The sequence below is a fragment of the Rattus norvegicus genome, chromosome 1, assembly GCF_021556685.1.
Source record: "Rattus norvegicus strain SHRSP/BbbUtx chromosome 1, alternate assembly SHRSP_T2T, whole genome shotgun sequence".
In the NCBI taxonomy this organism is placed as follows: Eukaryota; Metazoa; Chordata; class Mammalia; order Rodentia; family Muridae; genus Rattus; species Rattus norvegicus.
The window spans coordinates 270,776,720-270,794,086 of NC_141534.1; the positions used below are offsets into that span (position 1 = coordinate 270,776,720).

A 17,367-nucleotide genomic window follows, 5' to 3' on the forward strand; every position below is an offset into this window, starting at 1 on the left:
GTTGCCTATCTATGAGTTCTTGCTGAAGGCTGCCCTTGTTAGCACAGGGCTCCTGTTTCCTCTCTGGTCCTCTGGAGCTAATTACAGCTGCAGTATACTGCAGGGGTAATCAACAGCCTCCTATGGTGGATCACATCCAACCAGACCTTTATGCAATTAGTCCAGTGAAGATATATGCATATACCTTAATTAAAGCAAAAGTAGGCTCACTAGGAGATATGCTCCCATTCATGACTGGCATTCTGTTTCGGCACATCGAATATGTTTATTCAATGTATGAGTCTTCATGGAACTTCCCACTGACCAGGTACACTTGGATGTTGGATGCATTCCCCTCGAAAACATTGTGAAGGGAAGAAAGGTTGCAATTGAGTATTTTACATGGGTATTCATTAACATTTCGATATAAATGTACTTCAGACACCAAAGCGTCCCCTCCCGAGGTGAATCATTTTCTCCCAAGGCAAACCTCAAAGAGCAGGGAGGATATCAGGAGACTGTGTGCACCAGGGCTCCCTGCTCTGTGGGAGGGTGAGAAGCCAGTCATACTTTCAGGGCTCAATGGAGGAAAGATTCTCCTCTCCTTTGTTCAGTTTTCAGGAATGGGTGCCAGGACGCAACCATTTACAGATTCTGAACCTGAACATTGAAGAGGTCTTTAGATATACACCTAAGGGTCTGCCCAGGTCAGGAGGAGGGCTCCAGGAGATGGCGTGTGGCTAGTAAGCAAGATGTCTCGGCTTGAGACTCTCCCTCCTGTTCTGTGTATTTTGCCAATCGGTTCACCTTTCCAGACCCTGTGCTCCCACTCTAGATCCATAAACTGCCGTTCCTTTTGTGCGGGACAGTCTGTTATGAAGGTCACAGAGCAATGTACAGGAGACGCTTGATGACCTTGAATCCAAGCTGTTCTACGTTGTGGTCAGGAGCAAAGATGCTTCTATGTGCCCAGGCAGGGCTCAACTTTGAAAGAGAGGGCAGCACATCTTCATCCCATCCCTTGTGGCCAGCCAGTCCCAATCAAAGCTGTCTCTGCCAGGCAACATGGAAACCGGTGTCCTGGAGCTAGACCAACTGCCAGTTGTGGCATCAACAGTGGCACCCTTTATAAGAATTGAACCATTCCTTACACACAGGCAGCCTTGATTTCAAAACAGATAAAGACACCACGGGCAGGCTGCTCTGTTTCCTCCTGCCTGTCCACAGAAACAGGACGCAGCTTTCTCCTAAAGAACTGGGCTTCTTGGGGCCTGCTTTTGAGAGCCACATGCATGAAGTTGATGTTGGAGCTAGTGTTACCGATGAGAGGAAAGGGCTGCGTGTATTAAACCATCATTAAAACATGGGGTCAGCAACACTGCTTTCAAAACATAGAAAGCTAATAGTTGGGAAGCTAACGGTAAGCTAATAGTTGGTGATGTTTGTTCTATATGTGACCTCGTAAGTGAACGAAGCAGTAAGAAGTGTAAGAAGAGTTGATTTTCAGCTACATTCAGCTTCTCACTCAAGCAAAGCTCAGGAGAGTGCCCATCAACAATCCGGGAGCTGTGCCAGGGCCACACCCACCCTCCTCTACTGGGCTAAAGGACCGGTTACATTTGGAGGTGACCAAGGAATTTGTGGTTGTTGTTGTTGGGGGATCACAGAACAGTCTGTAAATACATAAACACTCTGTGGAGACCATACACGGAAAGGTGAACATTACTACAAGGTAGAGTCTGCCAAGTCCACTCTTGAGGCCAACCTCCACTTGTCATTCACACTAGGCTGCGGGCCTGTCTTCAGAAGGCAATGCTGCTGAGTAAGACATGGAAGAATCTTTATCAATAGTATCTCCTGTTCCTAACCAGTAGAGAGAACAGGGTTCAAGCTGTTAAAATTACCATCATCATCACCACTACCATCCTCACCATCAAACACATGATAAGCCCAGCTTGCTTTACATGGTGCAAATGGTCCCCTTAAGCCGCACCACGCCCCAGAGCCTTATGGGTTTGGAATTAGCCCTGTAGCAGTTCTTCAACAGAAGCCCCTGAGGGCCACAAGCTTTCTTAAAAACAAGGAAAGAGTTCCAGTTGGGTGAAACTGCTTCTCAACGGAGCTTTTAAAACTGGATTTTCAGATATACAAGAGGACAGGGACAGAATACTTGGTTCTCTTTTGTCTTTTCATACTGTTTTCCCGGATGCAGCTACGACGTTTCTGCCAACGATACAGATAACAGGGCAGCAAGGGCGGTGAGCATCAGCACCGGCAGTGAGCTCAGACTGCAGCTGGGAGGAGCAGCCATTGATTTTGTGGTTATGTGGCTGGAGGCACCAGCGAGACCATCCTTTCCGAAATCACTCTGTAAAAAAGAATGTTTCATTATCAGCCACAGCACGTGCCCACTCCCTCATGCTGGATTTTTACACATGCTCTCTAAGTCCCACTTCCCCTCTCCCTAATGGCCAGCCCCCTCCCGAGTGTTAACCGCTGAGATTAAACTGGCTAACTTTTAGTTTTATGGGACTGGACCATGAACTTTGGTAAGACGTGGATCCTTTGAATCAACTGCTAGCCAATGTTTGCTGCTTCATCCATCATATGTTCTTTCTGATGGGAAATGTTTAAAACCCGGGGGTGGGGTGTTGTCACTGTTTTTATGTCTTTTTCTAGACCACCTAACAGTTCTGACCTCTTGGCTTCTTTCTGACTCTTCCCCCACCGGGCAAGGAAGGCATGAAGAACTGCCTGGGGAGGGGGAGCACGTGGAGAGACAGATGGATCAGAATGAATGTCAGGGACAGACTGTTGCCAGAGCCCTTTTCTGAATCCCTAACCAACCCACCAGAGGTTTCACAGAATCTCAGAGTCTCCTAGCACGGAACAATGGGCTTAGAGCTGAGGCCGACGTTCTGGTAAAGATCACAGCTGTACGTTTAGTTCTAACTTTGCCGTGAATCTTCTTAATTCTGCACTCTCCTCCGAAGGCAAGTCAATGCGGAGTCTGATGAGGTGTTTTCTGGACCCAGGACCTTATCGGCCTTCAAATATTATGTGTTATATTACCCACTTCCAAAGTCTACATCTCTATAAAGCAACACAAAGAGAGATGTCACTTACATCAGAAAGACAGAGGTGTGTGCTACCCGACACATTGGATTTCAGCTTCTGAGCCTGGAGAGAGACAAAGGAGGGAAAAAAGCACTCAGACATAATAGGGAAGAGTAATTAATTGTGATCCATTAATCAACAGTCTAGGGCAGGGCCAGATGATAAATATAGGAGCCACGACTGTGAGCCCCATCCGTAATTTACAACGTTCAAGTGCCTGCCTGATAAAGAGGTAGCAGGTAAGGTTAATTTTAATTATATATTTTATTTAACCAACTGTATTATCATTTGAACGTGGAATCAATATAAGAAATTAATGAGATATTTGGCATTCTTTCTTCTCGGGTCTTCAAAATACACTCTCTGACCCTGCGTGTCTCTGTTCAGGGATGCCCTAATTCAGAGCTCAGCAGCTACCTGTCAGTGGTAAGCTGTCTCAGGGATTGCACAGGCAGAGCCGGGACACTGAAGGAGCAGCTTTGAAGTGGTGACTCATTTATCTTTCTGGGTGTTAATTTGGGGAAAGTGCTACTTTAAAACATCACAACAGACACGCCTGCATATTTGTAACAGAGAATCCTGGAAACCTCTTCCTTTGCTGATTTGCCAACTCCCTGCCCCAGTCAACAAACAGCAAGGAGCTCTTACTGTTTCTCCCCTGAGCGGCACTGGGGTGGGGGGAGAAAAACCAGAAAGAATTCGGTCTCTGGGCTCATGAGGCTCCTTGTTTCCTGGCCAACAATTCCATGGTTGGAGTCAGAGCACAGTGAGGGACTCTGGATGGATACCCTCCAGGAAGCACATAACCCTACAGACCCTGTGGTAGTTTGAGTAAGAATGCCCCCCCCCCATAGTCTCATGTCTTTGAATGTTTGGTTCCTAGATGGTGAACTGTTTTAGGAAAGATTAGGCAGTATAGCCTTGTTGGAGAAGGTGCGACAGTAGAGGTGGGCTTTGAGGTTTCAAAAGCCCATACCAGACCTCCTTGTCTGTCTGTCTCTGTCTGTGTCTCTTTGTCTGTCTCTGTGTCTGTTCTCTCTCTCTCTCTCTCTCTCTCTCTCTCTCTCTCTCTCTCTCTCTCTCTGTGTGTGTGTGTGTGTGTGTCTGTCTGTCTCTCTGTCTCTGTCTGTCTCTGTGTCTCTGCCTGCAGATCAGGATGTGAAGTTTTCAGCCACCATGGTCCCTGCCATGATGGTCATAGACTAACTTTCTCAAACTGTAACCAAGTCCCCAAGTAAATGCTTCCTTTCATTAAGTTGCTTTGGTCATGTTGGCTCTTCACAGCCATAGGACAGCAACTAAGAGACCCCAAAATTCAAAAACTGACTTCAATATAGTTGCTAGAAGCTTGGCAGTGAAGGCCTTAAATTCTTTTCTTCTTAGCTGGACCAACTCGCCCACTGGGCTTTCACCTGAGGATTCAGTGGAAGGGGCGTTTCCACTACTCAGACAACTGCAATGAACAGACCTTGTAAACTACCCAGTCAGTACGACACTCGTTTTACAAACATGGACAATTTAAGCCCAGAGAAATCAAATGGCCCAGGTGTTCATAAGCCAGGATGTAACCAAGACTCTGCGGTTCTAAAAAAGTATGCTCTTTCAAGTCTTTCTTCAGTCTCTGCCCTCCCCAAAATCCACAAAATCCATGACACCCATCCTCAACCCCAACAACAGCAGCCTTTGACACCCATGGGGAGCTTGTCTGTCAGGAAGGCAAACCCTGGTGAAGAGTCAGCACCTTTGAAATGAAGAGTACCTGAGCAGCCAGCTCCGAGGGCATGACATTAGCACACTGCCCGTATACTGTGAACCGCCATGACTCATGGAAGATGCGCAAGGCTAAAACGACAGCAGGCTCACCCGAGGAGTAATTTGTTGACCATAATGCTGCTGGGAAAGCTTCATAATCTTTACCTATATTTGCATATGCCAGCAGTGAATACGAAATAGAAACCTTTAAACAGGCTTCAAGAACAAGACACTGTGAAGCATCCCCAGGCTGTTCAAAGGTCACTAAATGTTATGTATAAGAAGATCAGAGGGGAAATTGGAAGCGGAATTACACTTACTTGAAAGCCTACTTTTAATCTATAATAATAGGACGCCCGACCCGCTGCTCTGCTACCTACGGAGACTGATGTGTAGAGGACCACGTTTTATTCCTAGTCAAGTTTGGAATTGTGCCCAGACACCCAAATGGGCCTGTAACATTCCCCTCTGCCTTTTCTTCACCAGACCATAAGATACAAAGACAAAATCTCCTCTGAGGGCCTATGCATAACTAATCCATTCACTGACTGGTTTGGGGATGCAGAAGGACCTGTGGGCTGTGATACAGTGTGGCCTTAAGCTTTTTCTGTAGTGTGGGCACAGTATAGCAGCAGCACCCCAGGGGACCACTGCAGTCCCCAAGAGCCTGCAGCTGGGTGCCTGCCCTCTCTCCCTGTCACCTGACAAGCACCAGTGAGCTTGGGATATGCTCAGCAAACTTGTCATCTACGGTTCTGTCACTGTATCCCTGTCACTGCGGAACCTGGGACAGCCTTAGAAGACGGCTCCCATGATTAAATAATTATGATGGGAATTCCAGTAGCTCACCAGAAAGGGCTGCATCTTCTTGGGTGTCCTTATGGTTTTCCATGCCCATCACTGAGGACCCACACTAAATAAAATGTGTCAACACACCCACACCTAAACCGCCAGCTATTGTCTTTACTCAGAGAATGGCTGCAGTGATGATATACTGGCTCTGGAAAAGACACTTAAGAGTATCCCCAAGGCTGTCCCACCTAGGGGCCCCTGTTCCCAAAATAGCATTCTATGTACCTCTCTAATGTTAGCCTGTAGCCTGGAGGACCATCCTGGTGGGCATAACTACACAAAATGCTGAATCCAAGTGAGAATATGCCGCCCAACTTAAGAGAGGTTTCCCATGGTAGCTTTCCCAGCACTGCACTAAGAGGCTTGGGTTTCCACAGGCCAAGGCAGGCCCATAAACCCTGCTTTCAGAAAACACTCAGCAGGTACTGACTGAGGATGTCACCAGGACTGTGAGCAGAGTGAACACGGAAGTCTTGCAGGATCTACCCAAACCCAGCAGGGGACACTGTAAGGTGTGTGGCCCTAAGGAGAAGGTGAAGGCAGATGGATCTTGGGCAATAAAATCACAAAGACTGCACCCAGACATGAGATGCTTTCAATCCCTCACTGATAAGATACAGGCCAAAGGGCCCATGCAGACCCTGGAATTAGCTACAGACCAAGGGTTGTCTAGAACCCAGGCCGCATGTGATTGGCAGGCAGAGGCGCAGAACGAGACTCACAGATGTGAACAGCGGTTGGATGCAAGGTTAGGCATCTTGTATTCAGCACGAGTCCCAGTGACCTCTGAGGATCAGAAAACATACACTGCAGACCCTGGGCCTCTGTAAGAAAATATGGGCCTTAAAGCCCATTCTACAAGCCCCAGAAACCGCTTAACTCTACCTGTTGATGATTTTCATCCTGAATGTTTTTTTTTTTAAATCATTAAACAATCAGTCTTGCTAGTCAGCTGTGATGAATTCACATGTAAAATGGCAGGGTGTCCCCCATTCTAACGGCTGTTGAGTGGTTGTCTAGTAAGACTTACTTCATTTGCTGAAAACTGAGATGGAATGAAGGAAGTTAAAAGACACACACACACACACACACACACACACACACACACACCACAGACACACATACACACCACATGCATAGACCCATACATCACACACACAGATGCCCCCACACCACAGACACACAAAGAACCCCCACACACCACACACCACACACACATACACTACACAGACACGCACACACCACACACATAGACACACACACTCTACACACAGACACACAACCACACAGATGAACACAGCAAACACAGACACACACACCACAGAGACACACACATACTACCCAGACAGACACATATACCACCCAAATACACCAACACACACACACACACACACACACACACACACACACACACACACACCCCTCTACCTCCTGAGACTTGATAGAGAGTAAACTAAGATCAAAAGTGGAAAAGCAGCTTTCATCAGCAAAGTATAAACTGGTAAAGCCAAGGTCCGTAAAGAAAAGCTGACACAGGGTATGAGGGTCTGCTGTGGTCCCTTGCTACCTGATAACGAAGGGACGTACAGTCCCCTGACTTGGGGCTTAGGCAGCCCACACCTTCATGGACACTAATCTAGCACTCAGTGGCTCTAATATAGGCTACATCTCTAAAGATAGGGAGGGAAGAAAAGTCTATTCTGTTTTCATAACAGTTAATTTGAACGATTATTACAGTAGGCTGGAAAAAATTAATTATTTAATGACCTTTGTGGAAGTGCTTTTCCTATCAGTTAATCCCTGGTCCTGTGATTCGGGCGAAGACTCCTCCTGACTCTGCTTGGTGTAAAATGCCACCGTCTAGATGCAGCACCTTGAGGGTTTTCATCTCACGGGTTAAAAAAGGGTGAGTGGACGCTGGGAGAGTTTTCCCTACAGGCTAGAAATCGACAGACAGCCCAGGAACTTGCCCTTTAGAGTCTCCACAAGCTTTGTCCCTCAGCAGCTGTTACAAAATTGTCCCTGGCGGTAATCAACAAGTCCAGGCTTGTCACATAATAGAATTTCCAGGGCTCTGTAATTGGGAGGCCAGACCTCACCAGACCCTGGCACCAGAGGGTTAATAAATGCATTAGATGCTGTTAACCTCTGGTACCTGGAGGCAGAGAGGCCCTCTCTGCCTTTCACCCCAGCCATCAGCATTTGCAAAGTCAGTCTCGGTGCCAACAGCACTCCAGTGCACAGCACACGGGGCACACATGTAATTTATAGCTGGCGGCCGAGTCCCCACCTGCTTCTGCCCACAGTGGTCTCTGCAGGACTTGGGGGACAGCGCAGGTCTGTGAACAGCATGCCTGGCCTGTTTATGGAATCGGAGACTTAAAAGTGCGAGCGTGCAGAGCCTGGCCTTTGCTGCCCCAGGACTCCATCTCTGCAGAGAAGCCAGTGTTTAATCTCGGGTTTTTAGGCAGCTGTCAGCCAACAGGGCACAGAACATTTCTCTGCTCTCCTCCATGCAGGAGAAAAGCTGTCCGTTTGTTCTCTGCTCTAACTCCAGGAAATAAAACCAGAAGAAGCTCCCAATCCAATAGCCACAGACTGTCCAGGCTGCTGCAGCCAAACAGGCATAATTAATGTGCTCTGGTCCCTTTCTCCCCTGCTTTACTGATTAGAGAGATTTGCTATATTAGGAACCTGTTTGCCTAATGACAGAATACAAGCAATAAACAGAGAAGCACACAGGCTGTAAAACACAGTCAACTCTGCTCTCGATAAGTACCTGGCTGTATCTATCACACTTGTCAATACCAGCTCATTAGCACAGGAGCCTCTTCCGAAAGCATCCATTGGACTCTGGCTGGGGTGGGTGGGGGGCGCTTCGAGAGATCTTTCTGAAGGAGTGGAGATGTGAAAGTCCAAGTTCAAAAGTGCATGTTTGGCTTTCTCTTCCGAGACCAAATGGACGGAGAAGGGTGTGTGCCCAATCCCAAGAGGAACTGAAAAGGCTAACTTGCTACACAGGGCCCATTTCTCGGATGGTACTTGGATCACGGGCTCACCTGAAGGTGTGCATTTACGGTTAGCACTCATCACGTAACGAGTCTGCTGTGTACTTCGATCTGCATCTGCCCAAATGAACTTCTGCACGTAAAAAAGAACACGGAAGAAAAAGCAGCAGCCCGGGGGCGAGTCCCAGCTAAGTTGTGAGCTGTGACACTGCCTCTCAAGCCTTTCACACTCTGCGGCTTTTTGACTCTGCACTTTTCGGATTTTTTGCTTCTGACTTTCGGGAGAACTGGAGAGGTTTTTATTGCCAGCCTGGTCACAAGCAGTTGGCCAGCCTTTCTAACATCTCTCTCACTGTCCATTTTGAAACTCACCTCCCCTACAAACTTGGTCACAACTGCATGCAGCCACTGGTCCGAATAATTCACAGTAACGTTGGCTTTGCAAAACAAGTGAACACATAAATTAGGCCTGTTCAGAGCCTCTGGGCCTGGCCGTTTGTATTTCTGTATTTTGGGGCCAGCACTTAGCAGGGAAGGGACCCATTTCCTTCCAGTTCAGTTCTTTCAGGAAGGAAGGAAGGGACTGAGAAATGAGCCTGGTGGGCTGGGAGCCTCCTTTTAAAGGGTTAACTGTGGTCACACTTACCATTTCTACCACAGCGACTGCACAGTTCATCTCGGCCTTCTGTCCCAGAACACATTTCTGTGTCGCCTGAGCCTCAGGCAAAGGCTCTCATCCTAAGAGGCACTTACAAGGCCTGGGAAATGGCCCTCACTCAGTACTGGTTCCCAAAGACCCAGTACAGGCTCCTGAAGACCCAGGACAGCAGGCTCTGTCAGCTGAGCAAGCCTGGCCTGGCCATGAGGTTGGGTGCGGGAAGTCAATGGAGGCTTTTTTTTTTCTGACCTGGAGCAGGTCTGACTCAGACCCAGTGCACTGTGATGAGATGAGGCTTCCAATAATGAGTCTGGGTGACCTAAAAGGAAGTCAGACTTGTGTGGTGCACCACAGCCTTAAGGCTTGACACGAAAGCAAGGTCCGGAGGGTCTTAGGTTCCTACACCAGCCTAAGTCAGAGCTCACCTGTGCTCCTGCTACAACTGAAGCACAAACTCTCATCCTTGACCAGAGAGAAAAGGGAAGCTTACCTCATAACAGCTGTATCCAACTCAGTTAAAACCTAAGTGCTGGAGGGCTGTCTTCTCACTGAAGACCTGAGCTCTGCTTCCAGAACCAACACACAATGTAACTCAACCCTGGAAAATCTACCACCCTTCGTCTAGCCTCACAGGCACCTGTACTGAATAAGGACACTTTCTTTTTTTTTTATAAGACAAGCCCTACTGAAAAGAATTCTCCGGCTTCTGTTTCACACAAGTCACATTAACAAACCAACCCCCCATGGTTTAATTTTCTTTTTACTTTTTATTCATTTACTCTTTAAGAGCCAGGGTCTCGTGCAGCGCAAGGTGGCTTCAAACTTGCTCAGTAGTTGAGGATGATTTCGAACCCCTGGTCCTCCTGCCTCTAGCTCTCAAGGGCTGGGATTATGGGTGTGAGACACCATTCCTGGCTAACACCGAAATGAGGAGGGAACACAGGGCTTCCTCTGTGACAGGCAAACATTGTACCAACCCTACCAAACAAGCCACATCCCCAGGCTCCAGTTTTAGTTGCTTTAAAGTGGGGGGAGCGTTCGTTTGACATCCACAGAGGGACTAGACTGCCATTCCCTTTTTACACATCCTATCCCTTTTTGCAGGCTCTTTTAATTACCTTGTTCCTCGCTAACCCACAGGCAATATTTTATAAAGGAATCTGCTTTTTTATCATGCATTCAACTCAGTTCTTCTTAAATCAATTATTCCTTTGTGTGACTCTGTTCATATGCATGTTATTGAAATAAGTTACATAAACAGCATCCTCACTGAGCAGACACTCTCAGCTCAGAAGCTCTTGTTTCCACCAAGCAGGGCAAAGGGTGCTAGCTAGGGCTTGGGTCAGGAGAACAGGCTTGGAACATTCAGTGGCTTTGCGCATGGGTATACTTATGGAAGGGCAGGTTGGCTTCTGGGAGGGCTAAGTGAAAGTCAGTTAGGATGGATCCCACCATAGTTCGGACGTTGGTCCTTGATTGGTAACATATGGTAAAAGAAACACAGGTTGGGAAATGCGTGTGTGCATATGTGTGCATATGAGCTGTACTACATGTGTGCATCTGTGCGTGCATGTGCTTGACATTAGGCTAGATGCTTTCTATCTTAATTTTTTGCAATAGAGTCTCTCAAAGCACCTGAAAAACCACCAGTTTAGTGGTTCTGGCTGGTCAGGAAGTTCTGGAAATGGGCCAGTCTCCTCTCCCCCCTTCTCCAGCCCCCACTGCTGAGGTTAAGGAGACAAGCCACTGGCTTTTATATGAGTTGTTAGGGATCCAGGCTCTCATGCTGGGTGTCAAATACATTACCCACTGAGCCATCTCTCCAGCTTTATGAAGTTCTTTGAAAGTTGCTAGTCATGCTGCCTTTCTTTGTTCCCTGGACAGTCTTAGATTGAGACAAGGCATTGCAGTAAGAATAGAACAATAGCAAAGGCAAACTCTGAGGCTAATTTGCCTTCCATGAACATTACATGAAAGAGAAGTGCTTCATGATCATCCTTAAGACTTTAAAAATGGATGCCATGAAAAAGACAGGAGACAGACATATATCCAGGAAGACATGTCAACACTCCCCATTAGCTGAGCCATCCCTCGGGCCTCTCCATCAGTCTCCTACACGTGAAAGGACGCTCAAAGCCCACTGCTGTAATTCAGCGCTAATGGCGTGATGGTGAGCAGCGTACAGACCGTGGCCTGAGGCTCCACGGGATGCATTGTTGGGCTTTCTTCTGGGTTTTAAAATTCCACAGGATCATCTGTTTTGCTTTTCCCCATGTTGGGGCAAACATGGGTTGCAAAACAAGACCACAGAACTGTGTGTTTCCATTCATGGTTAGCTTGCTTGATTAGTAAAATATTCAGACACAAAGCAATTATGAGCAGTGGTTTAGGAAATTACGCCCAATTAACAATGATGCTAAACAATGTGTGAAAGACATTTTGGTGCGGGGAAGGAGGGGGGCATCTGCTGGGGGTGGGAAGCTGTTCTTCAGTGCAAACATTCACAACAATGGTATAAGGCAAGAAGGAGGTTCTCGAACTAAGCGTCTACTTCTAAACATATGCAGTTGGAAGTGCAAATCCGTTAAGAGCAATGGAAAGATTCATTGCTACCCTCAATAGAAAGTGCATGCAGCCAGTCTCACCGGACATACACCCTCATCGAATCAGAGGATATTTATTGAGTCTCTCATTCTCTGGTGCATTTATGTGCAGCTGAGTGCAGACCCATAATGGTCTTATGACTTACGGTGCGAAGTAGGATTTTATATAAAAAAAATAATTAAAAAAAATCTGCCTCCAAACCATAGAGACACACAGTTCACTCACCCTCTGTTTAGAAGATGGTGCATGCTAAACAAATGGTAGATAAATAAGAAAATCTGATTTTAATGTTTTCAAATTATTGTACTTCAGCAGGGAAAAATATTCCAGATAATACGGGGAAACCAAGTAGCCCAAAATGAGGATGACTGTGATTGTTCCCACCGCTAAGAACCTCCCCCAAGAGTCCATCTGCACTTTACTAACTATCTGTTGTGGGTGGGTACCTCTGTTTTGTACGGATTGGACATGGGGGTCCAGAGAGGTTGTTTCTACAGCCTGGAGTGGCCACACGGAAATCTGAACACAATTTCTCGGACCTCAGCACCCTTGAATATTGGATCCAGGTCAGACCCTTGCCTGTTGGTTCAAATAATCCTTATGTGAAACCTTAGAAGTAGATCTTTCTTTCCTGCTGACCAATGAAGACATTACCCCAATAATGACTGGGGTCCCACAGCCAACAGGGACAGAGCTAACTCAGGCAGGGACAAAGCACAAAGGGGACCTCCCAATCCTGAGTCCAACTACCAGGAACAATGCCTGCAAACATGGCCGCTTGGAGAAGCCAAGGGTCAGGAGAGACTGAGCGGCTTTTGCTCTCTTAAGGGCCTATGGAGTAACTGCCTTGCATCATCTCTGAGGCTCCTGCTATTGAAGGGCAGACAGACGGACGACAATATCTGTCAGTGCCCAGTTTCCAAGTTTCCCCTCCAGATAGTGCCCTCCATAGCATGGCTCCTCTAGGACCTGAAATAAGAGAGGCAATAGAGAAGGAACGCAGAGGTTCAGAGCAGATTTCTCCACAGTGAGTCCCATGGTTCCAGCTCTGGGCAGCCTATTATTCAGGGAGGCACAGTTGGTTAGAAGTCCTAAGGATAAAAGGTCAGTAGGGAATTCAAGAAATTGGATTTATTTATAGTATGTGACCTAAGTGTGCTCAGAGGTATTCTCATAGGTTACCCGGAACAAGAGAGCATATTTATAGTCACGATAAGGCAGACATCCTACTGCTTTTTATTAAGCATGGTTATTACACAGCAATTGGGTTAAGCAATTGTCCAAGGCTGAATTACTGTCCTTCTGATGGGTTTGGCCACACTGCCCTCTAGACCACAGGCCCAGGTAGACTAATGGCTCTCTCCTGAATGGAGTTATGTGGGAGTTAGTCTTCAGATCCCATCTCGGTGTTTGAGATGAGTGGTTTTAAACAATGCTAAGGAGAAGACAGCAGTAAACATAAACAAGCGGCTCAACCCAAGGCCACATCTACAGAGAGCAGACCTGCTTCATAAAGCTCAATTCACTTTCCAGATGAATCTTGGTGTCCCATCTGCATGGGCTCCTCCCAGCTCCTAGTCAGCAGGGGGCCACTTAGGAGGCAAAAACAGTCATAGAAACCCCTCACTGGAGCTGGGAGATTCTGATCTGTTTTATTATCCCAACCCTCCTAGGCAGTGAGGTTCTCTAAACCCACAGGAGAGATGACAAACCCAAGATCAAGGAGATCAAAAGACTCTTTATCTTGGTCTGTAGGACACTCTGGTTCCATTGTGTAGCGCCCCCTTCAGCACCCTCTTCCCCAAGGATGACTCCAACAGGCCACCACCTCTTTGTCTTACAAAGCACCTTGGAGAGCGAACATCTCCCTACTGTTTGCAGGATCCTTTGCCTGGCCTCAGCACCCTAGCTGCTGTTACTTGGTTGCTTAAGAGAAATGAGCTTAAAATGTGTTACAGAGACGAAGAGATTGCTCAGTGGTTACAAGAGTACTTGCTGCTCTTCCAGAGGATCTGAACTGGATTCCAAAGCCTGCATGAAGTCTCATAACAATCTGTAAACTCTAGTACCAAAAGATCAAACCCCACAGGTCCTGCAAGCACACGGTGCACAGGCATACATGCAGGCAAAACACCCAATATAAAAGATTTGAGAGACCCCTTTCGGTCTTCAGGAAAATGAATGAAGGTGTTGCCTGAAGTGTCCACAGCCATCTAATGGGGTTCCATTATAAACCCAAACAGTAATTAATGATCTATTGCCCCAGATCTACTATCCCTTCTGGCAAGTACCATTTCTATGAAATAGACAGGGATCTGAACCAGAGGTTGTCAGTCCAAGAGCCACACAGCACTCATGGACACTGCTACTGAATTTCTGCACGGTGTTCCTCAAGCCCCCCTGCTGGTGGACCTGGCCTAGAGTTATTTATTGTATGAATGCTGGTTGTTCAATGACCTACCCGTGTCATGCTCTAAAAATATAGTAGCATACACTTCAGTTTCAATGACAAAATGAGATGGTGCCTCGTCCTGAATGCTATACTGTTAACATTTTTATAACTCATAATGATATCATATAATTAAATTATTATAATGTAAGGCTCCCACATTTGCCCCTCACTTTACAGAACAGTGAAGAACAAGCCACTCTCGAGTGTTAATAAGAGACTCTACTTAGGAAGCAGAGTTGAGACTCTGTGATCAAGGAGAAGTCTGTGAAAAGGGAAATACTTCTAAAGAGAGAAGCAATTTACTGCCTGCTCAGCTGAGGCTCTCTGGCCTGGCGGGTTCTCCTCCGCCTGTGCTCACTCAACAAATAGGTTTATTCTATTTGCAGGAGATTAGGGATAAAAGAGGGCAGAGAAAGAGAGAAATGGTAACCCAGAGTTACTGTACTATGTGTGCTTAATTGGGAAGGCACCTAGTTGAGAAAAATAGGCCTCCGTTGAAAAGGGGAATGGGACATCTGGGTTCATTAAAGGTGCGCAATAGATTCTGATAAAAGCTATTTTTCTAAGTCATTAAATTGGTTTTTAAGGATCTTTACATCCTCCTTCATTTGAACAATTATTAAACTATAAAATAGAATCGCACAATTGCAAAAACTGTAATCTGAAATTTTACAGCCAGCTATAAAATGCCGTATTATTAACTATACGGAAGATGCTGAAGCCCATTACAACTTTTTAAATGAATTACAAAAACCCCTTACTGCTGATGAAATAATCTTAAATTACGACATTATGTATTCTAACGATATGCTGAACCTAAACTTGCTACAATACAAACATGCCAATCACGAGGAAATCGTTACCTGAATTAAGTTTTTACAAGCCCACAATCTGATAACAGCTGCTGCCTAGAGGCAGCAGAACACCTGATCTGCAGGCTGGCTTGTCTTCTGTGGACAGCCTGTCGTCTGTGCAGGTGTGTCTTCCAGTGTCCATTCCAGGAACCAGAGCCTCAGAGTGGAAAGGCTCGCACAAGTGACACTTAGTAGGACCCCAGGGGTTGAGGCAAGGATTGTGATGCCCTTAATATCATCCCATAATGGAGGTCCATCCATCCTTCCTTCTTCCCTCCCTGCTCTCTGCCTCCTCTCTCCGTCCTTCCACCTTCCTTCCTTCTAGTCCAATCGCTCAGTTACTGGGACATATGCACAAGCATGTTACTATTTAACATGTAGTGGGTATGTGTATTTCCCTACCAGGAAGCCTGGTCTCAAGACTCAGTTCCTGTCTGAGGGAGTTTGTTACAGCCTGCTTGCTTCCTCGGCCTTTTGGGCTGACACACACAAATCAAATGCCAGTTAGGGTCTCTGGATTAATGGAGTACTACCCAATTTTGAGTTCTGAATTCAAGCTCTCTTAGTTCAAGGACTCTGAAAACACTCCATAAAGCAGTTATGTCAGGAAGCATTTTTATGATATCCTCTTTCCTCCCCTGGCTAATAGGGTTGATTCTGGGATTCAGCTTCCTCTGAGTTCTTCTGCTGGCACCAAGAAAGAGAAAGATCAAGTCTAACTGTCCCAGGAGCCTCCCTGATGTGAGGACCTGGGCCCACCTTGTAGGCCCTGAAACCACTTGGCAACTTGGTCCACAGCGATGCCACAAGGCCTCTCAGGAGCCAAGAAATCAAGAAATAGGCCAGGTGTCTATGACCCTACCATCACTTCATAGCTCCCAGATCAAGGAAATAGACTCAGTCAAGGCACCCAAGCATTATGCATGGGGAATGTTGGTTATACCCAAGACTTACAAAACAAAAATACAGGACAAAAATAACACTGAGTTGAAGAAAGCAGACTATATTCTGCAGAAACAGTAGAACACCTTCAAAGACTAAAACCCAGTGTGAAGGTTAATACTGTCAATTTCTCATATTTACCTGTGGGTATACCTGTGAGGGCTTATGTGTACTGGGTAAAACCTGGGGCATGTCTGTGAAGGGTCATCTAGATCAGGTTGACCAAGGTAGGAAAAGCCACTTTAACTGTGGGCAACCCCATCCTGTGGGCTGGGACCGGGTAAGTAGAGAACGAGCCAAACACTGATGTTCTTTCCACGCTGGTGCCTGGTTGCGGATGCAGTGTGACCAGCTGCCTCAGGTTCCTGCTGCCATGCCCTCCTTCCCAGGATGGATCTGTAAACAAACCCTCCCTCCTGAACTTGCTTCTTGTCAGGTGTTTTTGTCACAGCAAAGAGAAACATACGACATCGATGTCACTAATACTGCACATCCCAAGGTTACTGCCTTAAAGACAAGGCCTCAGTCTCCAGGAATCGAGAAATCTACTAAGGACTCAACACTGGCAGCTCTGTCATGAAGTACCTTAGTTAGGGTTTTACTGCTGTGAACACCATGACCAAGGCAACTCATACGGACAACATTTAATTGGGGCTGCTAACAGGTTCAGTCCATTATCATCAAGAAGACAGGAACATGGTTAAGGAGGAGCTTAGAGTTCTATATCTTCATCTGAAGGCTGCTACAAGAATACTGGCTTCCAGGCAGCTAGGATGAGGGTCTTACAGTCCACACCAACAGTGATACATCTATTCCAACAGGGCCACACCTACTCTAACAGGATCACACCTACTCCAACAGGGTCACACCTACTCCCACAGGGCCATACCTACTCCCACAGGGCCACACCTTCTAATAGTGCCTCTTCCTGGGCCTAGCATATACAAACCATCATATGTAGCTCAACCCCAACTCTTCTGAAACTCTCTTTCTCCAGTCCATCCTACTTAGGTCTGGGAGCAACCTCTATCACTGTGTCTTATGTCAAAAGTCTCCTTCAAGATGTCCTTTCCAGGGTATTTCCTGTGTGCTGTGGGGTCACAATCGTTGCTTGGAAGAAAGTACAGTGAGGTCCCAGAGGGCCATGGA

At 46.7% G+C, this 17,367-nt stretch overlaps 1 protein-coding gene across 2 annotated transcripts in view; it reads right to left on the minus strand.

The window, feature by feature from the left end:
* Window positions 1-245: 245 nt before the first annotated feature.
* The window catches only part of Gfra1 (GDNF family receptor alpha 1), a 232,525-nt gene continuing 215,403 nt past the window's right edge, over window positions 246-17,367 (minus strand). For both annotated transcript variants that reach the window (NM_012959.2, XM_087634670.1), the window contains 2 exon segments: window positions 246-2,347; window positions 3,106-3,159. In NM_012959.2, coding sequence (NP_037091.1) covers window positions 2,192-2,347; window positions 3,106-3,159 — 210 coding nt within the window. In that variant the 3' untranslated portion in view covers window positions 246-2,191.